This window comes from Ammospiza nelsoni, chromosome 1 (genome assembly GCF_027579445.1).
Source record: "Ammospiza nelsoni isolate bAmmNel1 chromosome 1, bAmmNel1.pri, whole genome shotgun sequence".
In the NCBI taxonomy this organism is placed as follows: Eukaryota; Metazoa; Chordata; class Aves; order Passeriformes; family Passerellidae; genus Ammospiza; species Ammospiza nelsoni.
In genome coordinates, this window is record NC_080633.1 from 119,232,348 (window position 1) to 119,248,461 (window position 16,114).

At 41.5% G+C, this 16,114-nt stretch overlaps 1 protein-coding gene across 1 annotated transcript in view; it reads left to right on the top strand.

Annotated features, from left to right (window-relative positions):
- DNAJC5B (DnaJ heat shock protein family (Hsp40) member C5 beta) overlaps positions 1 to 12,797 on the top strand; it is a 29,136-nt gene extending 16,339 nt beyond the window's left edge. The window contains exons 2-4 of the mRNA XM_059483727.1: positions 2,479 to 2,692; positions 6,950 to 7,124; positions 12,703 to 12,797. Coding sequence (XP_059339710.1) covers positions 2,479 to 2,692; positions 6,950 to 7,124; positions 12,703 to 12,797 — 484 coding nt within the window. The remainder of the gene's footprint in view (positions 1 to 2,478; positions 2,693 to 6,949; positions 7,125 to 12,702) is intronic.
- The last annotated feature ends 3,317 nt before the right edge of the window (positions 12,798 to 16,114 follow it).

Genomic DNA, 16,114 nt, shown 5'->3' on the forward strand with positions numbered 1-16,114 from the left:
CTAGGTAAAGTGAGAATGCAACTAATGAGTTTCATCTTTTTAAAGGTCATTCTGTTGAAATTCTTATTTTTTATTAGATTGTTTGGGATGTAGGTCAGCCAGAAGATGTCTTTGGGTCTCTGGGAAAAGAAAGAAAGAAAGGCTGGAAATTGATTGTCCGATCCCTGCAAATATTCAGGGGTTTCTGAAAGTAATACTTCTCTCTTTTTTTCTTTTTTTTCTTTTGTTTTCTAATTGTTGGGGCCTGTTTTCAGGTAAGAAAAGGGATAGATTGCATAATTCATTTAAACATTTGGATGACACATAATATCATTAGTCATGCAAGACTTAGCTTATTTTTTCAGTTCCTATATTTAATTTTTTATTGTGTTTAGGACACATGTTAAACATGACCAAAACTTTGTGTTTAAGGTGCAATATGCACAGCGTATTAAATATGACTGAACACAATCCTATTCATGCTATTAGACACATGTTTAAGGAGTTATTTATGACCTGTGATTCTGTGACTTGAGCGCAAGAGAATTGAAGAGATAATTGGCAGAAGCTGTTCCCAGGCTGATATCAGGCTTGATATTGGCAGAATGTCTTCCAGGCAGGAACTGTCTTCAGGAACAAAGCAGTTCCTTTTTATTGGAGGAGTAATCTTGTAGGACTTCAGAAGGAAATCAGGTAGGACTACTCTGAGGTTAACTTTGTTAGAGGAAGTGTAGGCACACTGCCTTCACACCACAAATACTATTTTGGTCACAGCAGTTATGGCTAGCTCTCAAAATATTTGGAGAGAATATTCACAAAAAGAAACGTAGCTTGGCTGTGATTGCATCAGCTCAAAACACAACTAAGTCACTTTTGATGCCACTAGAGGTCAGCGCTAGTCATTAAATAAATGTCCTGGAGACTGCAACCTCTTTACTCGGAGTGGCGATTTTTGAAAATATCTACTTCTGTCTATGCTTGTTTTGCAAGTGTGTGTGAGTTGACACTACCAGTGCTTCACGATGTTTGGAAGCACACCCCTTCTTCTCGGTGCCGTGCTTCCCCAGTGCTGTGACCCAAGAGTCACACACTGTACTTTTCAAGCTGTGCCTCCCCTCAAATGTCACAGTGCTGAGTACAGTCAGGGGCAAAAGGCAGTGACAAACCCTGACCTAGTAGAGGCTTCCAATGGCATCAGCAGCCCAAACTAGTTGGCATTACTCCACTCTCACACCACACAGGGATTTAGTTCTGGGCACCCTAAAATAAGAAGGATATGGACCTGCTGCAGCAAGTCCAGAGAAGGGACACAAGGATAACCAGAGAGATGGAGACAGGCTGAGAGAATTGGTGTTGTTTGGCCTGGACAAGAGAAGGCTCAAGGAAGACCTTAGAGCACCTTCCAGTACCTCAAGCAGTCCTACAAGAGAGCTGGAAAGGAACTTTTTACCAGGGCTTGAAGTGATAGGACAAGAGGCAATGGCTTTAAACAAAAAAGGAGTATGTTTACATTAGATATTAGGAAGAAATTCTTTACTGTGAGGGTCACGAGGCACTGAAACAGCTTGCTCAGGAAAGCTGTGGATGCTCCATCCCTGGAAGTCTTCAAGGCCAAGATGGATGGGGCTGTGAACAGCTTGGTTTAGTGGAAGCTGTCCATGCCCATGATGGGGGCCCAGACCTAGATGATCTTTAAGGTTCCTTCCAACCCTAATCACTCCATGACCCTGTGAAAATAACCATTCTGTGATGGTTCCTATGATGATCCTATGACAATTCCCTCTTACTCCTTCAAGGATTATCTCAGAAGTGCAGCAGTGGGGAACTAGGCCAAAAGACAGGCTCTTGAAACCAGGGTTAATTCATTATGCTTTGCCACCTTGTGCTTCAAAAAGATGCTTCCCTTCTATTGTAAGTCCTAACTGTGTTCTCCATCATCACTGTCTGGGCTTCTGCAAACACAGACACTGTTTACAACATTTTAATGTAGCTACTATTGATAGGCAGTTGAACACAGAATTTCCTTTGCTATAAAGAAAATAATGTTGCCTGGATAAGCAGTGTGATCATCGTGCTTTTAAACAACCTTTAAAAAATCTTTATCTTTGCTAAAACCTGCTAAATGATGCAAACGAGTTGGCAATCATAATGCAACAAATGCCTGTGATTTATTATCATGTTGCAATCTGTGCTTTCATCATATATCACTGTCTACTTTATCACAGTAGCTGACTAGGTATCAATACACAAAGTTCATTCTCAGTGTAATAGGCACACCTCTTTCATCAAAACTTTCATGTTTGGTTCCTTTGTGCCACTTTTCTTCCACTGAGTACATCAGAGCTGGAAAAAAGAAGGCTGAACAGACAGTTCAAAATTATTATCACTCTATGAAAATATTTTTTGCAATGTTTTGCGTCTGTATACATGCACATATGCAGATGACTTATTTTCTTTCTCTTTTTTTTTTTTTTTTTGTATTTGTATCTCATATTTAAGAAAACTGGCTCTGAAATATCATCCTGACAAGAATCCAGACAATCCAGAGGCTGCAGAAAAATTTAAAGAGATCAACAATGCTCATGCAACCCTGACTGATGTGTCCAAGCGAAACATATATGACAAGTATGGATCATTAGGGCTCTACGTGGCAGAACAGTTTGGTGAGGAAAATGTTAACACCTACTTCATGCTCTCCAGCTGGTGGGCAAAGGTAAGCTGTTATTCTCTTTTGGAAATCAAATGCTACAATGCACACTGACAATTGCATACACAAGGAAGCCCCTGAAACACATGATCTCTCTACAGGCTTAAAAAATAGTATGATCTGACTCTAAACTAAAAACTTAATGAAACAAAATTATCTGGAAAATTGACAGTGGCAGAATGTAACATAAGCTCAGACTAGCACTAATACAGAAAGTTTTCTCTTTTTTTAACCTGGTCTATAATTATAGTACATGTTTTGTAACACTTTCAGACATTAATTAGATTTGAATCTAGTGCTCCAGGTTAATTTTGACTTTCTTTTCTGTAATGACTAAATAAAAATGACTCATTAGTCAAGCACAAGAAGTCCCATTTATGTGACAACCAATTAATTAATTATTAAGGTACAAATTTAGCTTTTTTGCTATATATAGCACACAATGTAAGTAAGCAATAATAATACATAACACTATGATTATGGCATGATATATGTGCCTTGGTGATGGAGTGAGAGAAAGGAACTCAAAGAAAAGGTTAGAAGAATGGAATGGAAGAGAGTAGGACAGGAAGAGAATGATACAACAAAACCCTGCATATTGCTCAAGAAAAAACACAAAATGGGCTGTTCCACTCATGAAGGAGCTGGGTTCATTTGTTCCCTTATCACACTGGTGTCCTCTGATGTTTGCATATATCAAATTCAAGTGTTTCTGCAAATACTGAAATGTTACAGATGTGCAACACACAGAATTGCAAATGTGCAAAATCCATGCAGTTTCCATCCCACCTGTCTCCAGCCACAGCAGCCTAGGAAAGCTCTCTGCTGGGCTGTGACGGAATACCCAGGAAGATGATCTGTGCTGCTTGAAGCAATGTGATGACAGTTTTTATCTGAGAACTGTGGAACACAGAATTCTCTGTTCAGCAAGGAACAGGCCAGTGCTGCATTGCCCCACATTCCCCTTTAAGATGGGAAGTCACTTGGGCACTTTGGGGGTCTGAGAAACCATAATTTGACTTCTGGATCAGGATGAGGCAGAAGCTGCTCAAAAGCAGAACAGTGCATGAAACCAATGAATAAAGTACTGGTGTTTAAATCAAACTTGCAAAGGTGCTGCCCCTCAGAGGCTGGTTGGAGGCTGCCTGCTTGCAGCTGCTGTAGCTGCCTCCTGCTGCAGGCTGGACACCCCACCGTAGCTGCTGTCATCTCCTGATGGATCATTCCTTCTTGTCTTTGCTGCCCACCCTCTCCTTCTGCCTCTTTGTCATAGTTAGGTGGTCTCAGCGCTGAGAGGGCAACAGTGTGGAGTCCTTTAACAGTTTTTGGGAAAAAAAGATTTCCTTCACTGTTTCTTTTTTTTTTTTAACTTCTATTTTTCTTTTATTTGGTGATCTTTAATGGAGATTTTATGGAGTATAAAATCCTCTGGGGTCATAAAATCAGGTACAGAAATAACCACTGTGGCTTTGACTCATAAAGAGAGCAGTGGGGAGTAGAGAGAAGCTCATAAGTCCCTAACAATTAAAGGAGAAATGTGAGGATTGCTTCAAGCAAGCTGTATCCCAGAGGTGAGACAAGACATGAAGAGCAAAGTAATCACTGCTTCCTGGTTTTCAAGAATTTTTCACAAAATAATTTAAAATATGTATACAGAGTCATTTGAGGATTATCACAGATAGTCTCTCTATGCCTCCCCCAACCCAAAATCTTGCCACTCACCCCCAAAGCATAAAGGGGCCACCAAGTGGTTTTGTTAGTTAGTTTGGTTGTGGGGTTTTTTAAAATTTTTTTTATTTGCAAGACAAGCTCTTAGTATTTCTCATTTGTTTTTAACTCATGCACAAATGCTGGATCAATTTGAAATTTTTATATTGGTCATCATAATACTAGGTGAGTCTGAGGCATCAACTGCAGATGACCTCTGGACTCCTGATTTCCTCCATCCTGGTGGAGGACAGTAGGGACCACAGCCTTGGCTTGTTATCTTCCTCATTGACTGCACACATTCCTCTCCTTAGCACAGTCATACTGGGAAAATCTGACAGTTGCAAGGAGTTTTATCATTAGCAGTAAAGAAACTCAAATGAAAGGAGAAATGAAAAATTAAAATTACTGTTCTTTTTGAGAGTGCTAGACTTTTTAGCAGGCATATTAAACTGGGAATATAAAGACATGGGTAATGGGAGCTCAAATTACTTCTCCACTGGCAGGCATAGAGGCTGTTTGTTTAACTGTTTTAGCAAAAACCAATTCACCCTCTACCATGAAGACAGTTCATTGATAACATATATAATCTGATTTTTGATTTAACAACTATGATAATATAAGCACAAGAAATGTTGAAACATTAAAAGTATCATGAATAAACTCAATGTGTTTTCCCCTCTACGCACTTCCATTCTTTTTTTTTTTCATTCTATACATTGTGGTAATTTATTCTTCATTATGGCATAAATGATAAACAGTCAGATAAGTTATTCTGGGAATTATGGCACTGTTTCAGTTGTCCATTAGAAGGAATGCATTTTATGACAAAAAATCTGAGTCCTTCTTTTCATTAAAAGCACCTTGCTCACTCTAGATACATGCTCATATTAATATTAGGCATATAAATAGTCTTATTACCTTCAAAGATGCCCCAGCCAGCCCCCACTAATGTTAGCTCAGACATGCATACATAATTTTATTTGCATAGCTCCATTGTCTGAGTTTGACAATATCCTGACATTTGTGCTTACTTTCTTCCTCAAGCAGCATATTGTCTTAGGAACACAACAAATACTTGGCAGACTGGAAAACTGTCATGCTAAAGCCAGGCTGTACCTCCAATCCATATATAGCTGGTACCACAAAGCTGTGCTGCTTTTACCCACACCTTCAGAGAATCATGGAATGGTTTGGTTTGGAAGGGACCCTAAAGATCATCCAGTTCCAAGCCCCTGCCATGTGCAGAGAGACCCCCCACTAGAGCAGGTAGCTCAGAGATTGATTCAACCTGGTCTTCAACACCTCCAGCAATGGGGCACTCATAACTCCTCAGGACAACCTGTTCCACTGCCTCATCACCCTCACAGTGAAGAATTCCTCCCAAATACCTAATCTAAATCTACTCTCTTTCCATTTATTTCTACATATCAGCTCTGATTTGCTTTCCAGGAATGTCACTTGTTTTCCTTTGCTCTTATACCATTATGTCCATGAAGAGGTGTCCATGGAGATTTCCTCTGTGTCACAAACATCTCCATGTAGTCCTGGACCTACCCTGGGTCAGGAGCCAGGCTGCTGTCACATCCTCATGGAGCACGGACTGGCAATGCCAGCCTAAAAGCTCCCCTCCTACACGTCCATTGCTGCGATGCAGCACACACTTGAACATCTGGGGAGCTGTGCTGTGAACCCAGGCACTGACTTCATCTGAAGGAAGAAAGCTCTGTAAATATAAATTTTCTGGCTCTTGACTCTTTCCAAGATCTCTGGTCTTGGCCCCAGGCAATTGTGTTGGGTCTCCTGAATCCTCTATGCTTTGTGCCATGCAGACAAGAGCGATCAAAGGTGGGAACTTCTTGCTACCTGAGTCCCCAGATCAAGGATGCATAGTCTGAGGACTATAATTTAGGAGGTGTCACCTGTGTGGTCCTGCACAAGCTAATGGGGCAAGAGAGAGGCACCCACAATGGGCAATTCACATACTCTTATAGCTGAACCTTCCCCTGGAAGGGCTTTTAACTTCTCTTTGACTGTGTGGGGAGTCCATAGCAGCCACATCCAGTCCTAAACTGGATGCCTTATTTCAGTGGCCAAAATTATGTGGGATGCATCTGGGTCTTTGCTTCTTTTTCTCTCAGCTTTGTTGTTGACAAGAGCTTGCCAGTAAATAAGTGTTTGCAAAAATGATCTTGGGCAAATGAGTCATTTTAAAGATGGAAATGAGTCATGTTAAGGTGGGTAGGGTTTTGCATACTGCCTGGAGAGTTTTTCTGAGGGCCATCAGCAGAACAGCAGACTTTGAAACCTTGAGCATGTGGGGGCCTGTTGGTTGGTGTCTTCTTTGTGGATTTGGTCCTTAGTGACAAATAGGAAGTTGTGGGTGAGAAGGGATTTGGAAGACCTGGCCCTTGTTCAGGCACAGGGACAACAGGTGGACTCCTCTGAGTGCCAAGCACTTAGGAACCAGAGTTCTGCCTTCAGCTGTAAGAGACAGCCACAAGTTTGGGGAAGGTCACTGCTAACAGGACTTTCATCCTGCTGTGTTTAACCCAGGGCCTGTTTGCAGTCTGTGGTTTGCTGACTGGCTGCTACCTCTGCTGCTGCCTCTGCTGCTGCTTCAACTGCTGCTGTGGAAAGTGCAAACCAAAGGCACCCGAGGGGGAACAGCAGGAGTTCTGTGTGTCTCCAGAAGATTTGGAAGAGCAAATTAAGAACGACATGGAAAGAGGTGTGTATTGTAGGGGCTTACTGTGTGGCAAAGCTGTTCAAAACAACCTTTAAAGCCTGTAGTCCAGATGTTCTGCTCACAATGCTGAGGCTGCTTCCAGACTTCAGTGGAGACGTGCCAATTCACTCTAGCAAAGACCACAACACAGTGAACCTCCCAAATTATGCATTAATGCAAAACCAAACTTATGGCACTTACAACTAAACATCTCCTGTATCTCTTATGAGACACTTACAAAATAAATGTCTTAGGGCTCATTTTAAGAGACAATGTTCATCCTCTAGCCTCCATGCCCACATTCCTTCGTATCCTAGATCCTATATTCCTACATTAGGCTCAGCTGGACTGGTGCCTGTCACATCTGATTGACCTGAATAAGCTGTCATTCAGACTTTAGTTGTGTAAAATTTATCCCTGCTTGTGGTGGATATTGTACCCATTCAAGAGAAGGCTTCAAGAAAATATGCCAAGTTTCCAACAGTAAGGTTGTGCAGTAACCCAGGAGAGCATGCATGGGAGGTATCATGATCCTGTCCCTCTCCCATAAAGCCCCTAAGCTTCTCACTTTCTTCTGCAGTAACAATTCTACCTTATTCAGGCCTTGGATAAAATCCAGGTGTAAACTAATCCTCTCAAAAATGTCTGTAGTTCCTGGCCCATTTAATTCTCTGGTGTGCTTCATGGTGGAGCGGGCAAGTGCTAACTTAGGGGCAAGAGGAACAGGGAATTTAGGAGCCAGGAACATGGGCCTGTGGCAGCAGAATGACCTCCACAGCAGGTCAGCCTCTTTTTTTGCCTTTGCTGCATTCCCCCAGCTGCACGTTCAGGTTTTGGCTATGCCAAGGGATGATGGAGGTGATTTCCTAATTTGGCACTAGTATGGGATGCATGCTCTGAACAAAGAGTCCTGTCCCAGTGTGCCAAAGACGGGCAGTTTTGTCTTCATATTCAGGGGAAGCAGAAACATCTAAAACTGGATAGATATGTACAGGTGCTCCAGCAATAAGAACCCAAGGTACCAGGGAAGGACTGAAGACACTTTTCAGTTGCAAATGTATATAAACTATGATTAAGATTATGGGTTTTTTAGGAGGAAGGACCTAAGTCAGCTCACTCATTTTCTCTTCCATTGTTATAGAAGATCTTAAACTGTTATATTCTTATGTTTATTATGCTTAAAATAGCACTGCCAGATTGCAAATGTCATGTTCCCATAGCAGTAAGAAATTTTTCCCCCCCCAACTTTTCACACAAATTTACCCTTCCATAAATATGTAACAAAACACTTGTAGTGGTTGAAACAAATGCTATTTTTATAACCGCTATGCCAATGTGTGGTGGTGTTTTTAAGCTGATTTTGCCTTGAGGCATATCAAGGTAAACACAGTCAGCTTAAAAACTGATCATACTTAATCAGTCTCTGCAAAGGCAATAAAAACTACTTGTGAAAACTTTATAACCACAATACTGTGAGACAAAACTAATAAACTTTACATTAGGCACCCGAACAGTGCAAATCTAAAGTGGGTCTTGTTCTTCATGAGTCTCTGATACCAAAGCCAAGTCTAAAGTAGAAGGATGGACTTTTGAAGAATCAGAATGCTTAATTTCTGCCTGTTTTCTTAATTTGTTTATTTTTAATTTGGTTTATATTCATTTTAATTCTCCCTAAAAATCCAGAACAAAATTCCCCAGTGCTCTTTCCTTCTGGCACAGGTACCAGAAGGTATTGGTGTGCTTTAATTTTAGGCCCCCTTGACATCCCTTTACTCCCACCAAGTCCCACTGAGACCAAATTAAAAATTAATTTTAAATGCTTAGCAAAGTACTAGTCTGAAAAAATAACCTAATATGGAATTTCATGTTTTAAGTATTTGGAAGACAGTATTAAATACATAGGTAGGGTCTGAAGGAAACTAGATTTTTATACCTTTCCTACCCTCCTCTTCAGTCTGGCTACATTTTCCTCCTAATCAAAACCAGCAAGTCTCAGTAAAGCAGAATTCTCTTTATTTTAAAAGAGATCAACATATAAGGAATAAAATAAAAGCTTTATGACAAAGAGTAACATGAGCATCTTTCCTGCAGCTGAAAGGAAAACAGGCTATGCATTTAGGAAAAAAAAAGAATGACAACCAGATCAAAGTGTGCTTCCTCTCTTCCTTCTTCCTTTGTCATCCCAACTTCAGGCATACTGGCCAGAAAGACACAGCTGACTTTTAGAATAGCAAAGACTGTGCTTTTTTGAATGTTAAGCCATAGAAATTAATACTCATGCCTTCCTTTAGGTAAATAATAGAAATGTTCCTGTATGTAATTCAGAAACAAACTGTGTAATTCAGAATCACTTGTGCAGCAGATTTAATTTTGGAAGAGGAGATTCTATTAGGATCCAAGTTCTTTGCATTCCCTCTGAGCACAGAATGAGCATTCCAGCCAGTAATTAATTTCTCTGCTTCCTGCTGTCCCCAGCATCTACAGTATTGATAACCAGAACTTCTCACTGAGGTCAAACGTAGATTTTTCAAGCTAAGGCCCCACTAAAACTATCCAAATATTTTTTAATCAGCCATTGTTTTCTGAGGAATGCATCATTGATAAAGCATCAAAATTCCTGATGCTACAAAGCTCTGAGACTGAGCCCTTAGCAGTTGTGCTCAGTGGGAGCTCCCTGCTGCTGGCTGCACTGCCCAAAGGAGTTGAGATTTAGACCTCAACTAAAATGTCAAACTGCCATGTCAAACTGGCATGACTATAATAATTTTTCAGTTCCTCACAACTCTCAATAACAAAATTAAGGTTTTACACGGTTGATTTCATTCATCGAACGAACATACCATAAAACATAATTATTATTGAAAAAGAAAGAGGTGTGAGGCCAAAGGTTCAGCAATCCATTCCCTAAAATGTAAGAGCAAAGTGAGTTGCCACTGAAATCAACATAATCAAGCCAAAGGCTTCAATTCTGTTGATTTGCTATTTCTTTAGAAAAAGAGAATTTCTAGGGGCATTTATATTCCCCTAGAAGAAGGGTTAAGTCAAATAAATGTCACTAGATCTAGTGCTCAGATAGTTCAAGGTCTCCCTTGAGAGCCTCATTTTACAGCATGTATTTCCAGGGGTAAGATGACCATCAGAACTAAAGGAAATTAGGGGCTTGCAAGCTCTGGCATATACTTAGCTTACAAGGATTTCTCCTCATAATTATTGATTTGAACCAGAAGACTCTGACCTAATACAGAGCAGAAAACCAAAAATTAAATGTTATGTTTGGGCTATTACATTTTAAAGATGACATTTTTTGGTGTTTCAGATCAAACATGACATTAGAAAGGTGCAAAATAAGGTAATCTGTGGTATCCTGCCATGATGTTACAGGTAACCTGTCAAAATGCACTGGCAGAGGGAAGTATCACTCGCTTGCCTGCAGCACAGACACGTGCAACACTTCAACACTTTCCCACACACATGGGGCAGGTTGACAGATTTTGCTTCCACTGAAGTTGATGGTAAAATTTTTGTTAACTTTTGTGTTCCCGGAGGAGGTGACATTGGAATTTGGATTGCCTTTGTACTTCAGGCTGTAATGATGCACTCAAAGCAGTTTGGCAGGTCTGTTCTCTCCTGTTCGGTTATCGTTGTAGGAACAAAGCAAGGCATTTCTAGACCAACTTTTATTTTACAGAAAATGAATTCTGGGAGAGAAAAAAAAAGGACAAGAATAAAAGAACCTGAGTAGAAAAAATACTTTCCCAACTCAGAAGCAAAAAGTTTTTATCACTTCATTGTCTCCTCCACACTCCATATGATACAAATGTAGGCGAACAGTGAGCAGGAGCTATCTATAGAAGGCAGTTTAAACTGTGAATTCTGCCTCACCTCCATTCTGCAGCTTGCCATTAGCAGACTATATTTGTACAGTTTATTATTCTATGGGTCCCTGTTCTGCTAAAAAACCCTATAATAAGTCTTAGAAGGGTGCAAGCAGCAAAATGCTTGGTGAGGGTGTCAGCTAAGAGCTGTCTGCAGATCGGCTGGAGGCAACACGACAGATTTGCAGTGGGTCCTGCTCTCCTGTTGCACACCTGGGTATCACAGCAAAATGAACTGCTAATCTCTGCCCTCCATCAACAATCTTCCCGAAAATGAACAACTTGGAGGCAGAAGTAGGCGGGAGAGAATGCTGCTCAGAAATCTAGAAAACACACAGCAGCTTAAAAATGGATTGGAACTGCCAAACTAATATGAGCCTGAGCTGAGCTCAAAGCATTAATTACTCATATACTTTTAGAAGTTATGAAACACGTCTGTCTTTGACCTTGTGTCTAAATATGGAATTGCCCATACAGAGAAGCTGCTTGGCATTTAATCATTCTTGCCTCTCACCTTGACAGAGTCAAAGTTGTTCTACCCCCACTGAGTGGAAGCCGTATGGCATGCAATTAGATTCCTGCTCTGGGTTAAGTTACTCCTGTACATTACATCTTTTGCCCATGATTCATCCCATCAACTGTCATGTAAACAGAAGGAAATGTCAGATGAGATTTTTTTCCCTGAACAGTTGGTCATTTGGCAAAAAAAGTAATAATTTGTATTCGATTACTGTGAAGACTCTGTTAGTATCAGGATATAGACAGTCCAAAGTTTTCATACATGAAACATTTCACTAAGATGGCTGAACTTGTAAAAGTCGGTCTCTGAGACTTGAGTACTTCCCTCCCTCCAAAAAACATGTGGGTTGGAAAAAGGCCCAGAAGAAGCTGGCTTACTGCACTTACTAAATCTTGTTCTTTATCAGATGGAACACAGTAGCCATCAAGGAACTCTGTAAAGACTTCACTTCTACTTTCCTCCACTCTACAACAAATGAATTTTATAGATATATTGGAAAAGTAAACACAAAATTGCACAGAGTGAGAAAGTACACAGCAGTAGGGATTTATAGAGTGATAATATGAAGTTTTGGCAGTTCCAAATTCATTAAAATAGTAATTCCTAGAGTCCTATTGCATATACATTACATAAGATTTCAAATTCAATTTAACATTTTTATTTAACTAGCTGGCTTTCAGGATAGATATGATTTCTCTCCTCTCAAGTGTATTATTATTACTGCTCACATATTTTTTCCTTTTAACCCTCCTCCTTCTTTACTGTTAACTCTGCCTTCTTCAAGACTCATTTCTGTCCCATTTTCACAAACACTATCAAGGTTAGTGCTCGCTGACTCACAACAGCTCTGATTATATTCTGCCATTTGTAGGAACAAGCACTTGCTATTAGAACAGGCAGGAACCTTTAGCCTGCAAGCTCTGCAAAGCACCAGGCAGAGCAAGTGTCCAGTCTAACAGCAGCAGCAACACCCAGAAACCTGCCATTGTATGAGGACTAGGAGGAAGAACATTTGTAGGTTTGGTGTGGGCAATGTCACCTTGTTGGTACCCACACAGCTGTCTGTGAAACCAAATTAAGCTGTAACCAGAAGAGCAAATGAAATGTTGTGGTGCTAACAAGAAATCTGACTTTGGTAGCAAGTGAAGGGTTCTTAAAGTAATCTTTGTATTCCTCTCCAATTTAGATGGAGAAACTCCTATTACGCTTCAGCCAACTAACGTCACTGAGAAGACACAACTGATTGGGGACAGCCACCGGAGCTACCACACTGAGTCCTAGGGCAGGCCAGGGACCTGCTGGACTTCTCACTGAGTCTCACAGTGAGAAAAACATGAGATAAGTCCTGCAGCCTGTGTTCGTAGTTTTTAAGCTAATAAAAAGTAACATGAGAGTAATTTCCTACCAAGGCAGAATCTTGCTCTATGCTACTTCCAACAGGTCGATATCTGCACGGTGTATGGAGATACCCACGGCCTGTACAGAGCATGCTGGTCTCTCACAGCTTCAAATTGTCTTTCCCTCTAATAATATTCCCTTTGAGATAGCTGGTCTTCTCCCTGCCTGCATCTGTAGTTTCACCTCCCAGACACAGTCCTGAGTCCCTTTATGGACACCCTGGCTGTACCTCCCTGCCCCAGGAACCTTCCCTGGATGCAGCAGTTTTGCTGGATGGGAAACATTCCTGTGAGGGAGCCCCAGAAGTGCTCTTTAGCAGGTCTCAGAGAGAAAGTTGTTAGCAAGACAGATGGGGCTGTCCTTCCCAGAGAAGAAGTGCTCTTTGGAGGGCAGCTAGTGGCTTGCTGGGACCCAGCTCTGGTAATTATAAATCCTGAACCAAGACAAAGTGCTAGGAGATTTTTCTGATGGTTGTTACAGTGCGGGTCACTCCAAATCCAGGAGCCTCATCCAGAAGCACACATAGGCTCTGTTGTCTTCCCCAGCAAAAGCTGCAAACCCATGAGACAAACCCTGGGCTGTCTCAGAGCCTCTCTCCTCCTCCCAGGGGCCTGTGGCAAAGCTCCTCCTTTTGGTTCCCAGCCAACAGCGTTCTGCCAGCTGGCTCCCTGTGCCGTGCCCTTGGCTTGTGGCCCTGCTGCCCTGCTGGCACTGGGCTGGGAGCCACCACGCCAGCACAGGCACTGGGGCTGTGGGAGCACCAAGGACTTGGCAGGGAAACAAGCAGCAAAGGAGTGACCGTCCTCCTCAGCAGCTCATTGGGGTAAGACTGAAACCTCCCTTCTGCACCAGGCACAGGTGCTTTAAGAGCACATGGCATGATTTTAAATAAAGAGGCAGGAATAAGGTGTGTGTTCAGGTGCACCACTGCACAAATGAGTGGACATACATGTGGCCATGGCTAAAGGGAGCATGAAGAACTTAGGCCACTAATTTGTAAGAGCTAAAGGAATACCTCTTAAATCTTAAGCTTAGCACTTCACTGATTTGACATAGTAGTTTAAGCCTGAGGCAGTAGAATTTCTTCTTATTGATCATTTTACATCAATCATTGTCAGTTTTGTGTATTTGCTATTTTTGCATGCTGTGGTCTAAAGGGGGGTCACAGTGTTCCACTAAATTATACAGACATGTGAATATATAACAAGCTGAAACTGTTGTTCCCTTGCTTGAAATTGGATTCTGCAGTTGTGAAACATTATTATCTTCCTTCTATTCTTGCCTTTGACATCAAATGTCATTCAGCTAAATATATTGGGAAAAGAATGTGTTTTATAGAACCAGCTGTAAGTCCAAAGTCAAGACATACTACTTTCAGTGTTTCTTTAAAAGTTCCATAACACAAGGATATTTTCAAGACCATTACTTCCTGTTCAAGTTACATATCTGTTCTCTGGATGCAGGCACTGGGGACAGCCAACATGCACATTGCCTTCACAAATGGCCCTGGTTTTCTGCTTCAGAAAAGAGGGAAGATGCTGACATGGCCAGAGTGCACAGGCACTCATTTCCCTCCTACCCACAGGCTCCTCTTTGCCCTCAGTTGCAATGGTTTTGGAAACCACTCGTGTGTACGTAATTCCAGACCACCATCCTACCTGCCCACTGAGGATGTGCCCATCCAACCCAGCGGTGCCAGGGGAGGGGGCAGATGCCACCATCCTGCCACTGAGGAGACATGACCCCAGAGGCTTATCTTTCCAGTGGCAGCCGAGTGCTGTACATCTTCCCGTCAGGGGGATGGATCAGACAGCACTGGGGTGCTGTGAGATGGGCAGAGCCCAGAGACTGGCACTCCTCTTTTGCCTTTCTCCCCTTTCCAGAGTGTTTGTTCTAGCATAGGGCAAACACTCTGGGGACATTGTTGTCCCCAGTGAAGGAGTAGGGAGAGCACATAGTACATAACAAATCTGCAGGTGAAGTAATTTGCTAAGTTTCACTGTCTGGTAGAGAAATTTAGTGTGAAAATGTCTAAATGTTACCTAGTGACTATTTCCAGCAGAGAGCTGAAAGAGACACTGGGAGAAAAGTCCAGTGTAAAGCTATGTTTTATACGTGGAATCCTTTCCCATGTGAAATCCATCCTACTTTTCCCTGGAAGTCATTGGGAATTGCACCCTTGATTTCAACAACAGCTACAGAGCAGGCCTAAAGCCAGGGAGGAAGAAGTAAATCCCATAATAGCAAAAGCAATTGGGGAATTTTTTCACATGCAACATCTCTGATGGGTCTATAGGGCCAGACCCAAAGTTCACCAAAACCAAGGAAATTTTCTCCATGGTCTTGAGATGTACCACAAGTCATGTGGTTCTTATTTACACTTTCTAAATGAGAGTCTTTTCTTGGGAAAGATTTATGGCTGGATCTCACAGTGTGAAGCAAAGATGGACAAGCTGCTGCATGTTTTACAGACACAGGGTTCTGTACAGAAGAGCCACAACACATTTGTTAGCATGTCAGTTAGCAAAAAATCTTGGAAGAAACCAGTGACCAAGCCTCTGAGGGAGTTGTCTAGGACCTGCAGCTTAAAGATCTGAGTGTCTGAACTCATGGTTTAATTTCAAATGGGTAACTTAGTTTTTAAAGTAACAGAGCATTTGTGTTTCTCATTGATGTGAAGATCAGTATTCTGAGGACATGTGGAGATAGAATGATAAAGGATTTCAGGACTTACCTCTTCAATGTGATTTTGCTCCTTTGTTTGCTTTTCAGAAAAGTTCCTAACATGAACACATGCTAGCATTATCTGCTTTTGTGTACAGTTCAGTTGCACACCCAGAAATCTTCTCAAAATGTACAGATTCTCAATTTTTTTTCTCTGTTTTGCAACATTTATTTATATATAAACTTCCATGTATTCAAATCTACCTTGGCTGTCAATCATTCTGACTAATAAAAGTTGTATGTATGAATTGTAGCACTCCCTTTACCTTGCCACACCACCAACAACTTCATTCCAGTAAGAGCTAGAGAAGCTGTTGAGACAGCTGGCCCAAGTTATGGCTTTGCTCCTTGGCAAGTGTCAAATGGCAGCTCAGGGTTTCCCCGAAGAGGAACTAGCTCTTGGATTGCAGCAGATGTGTCCGCCCATGCAAAGCAGACAGACCCCTGGCCTCACATTTTAAATTCTTTACTTAATG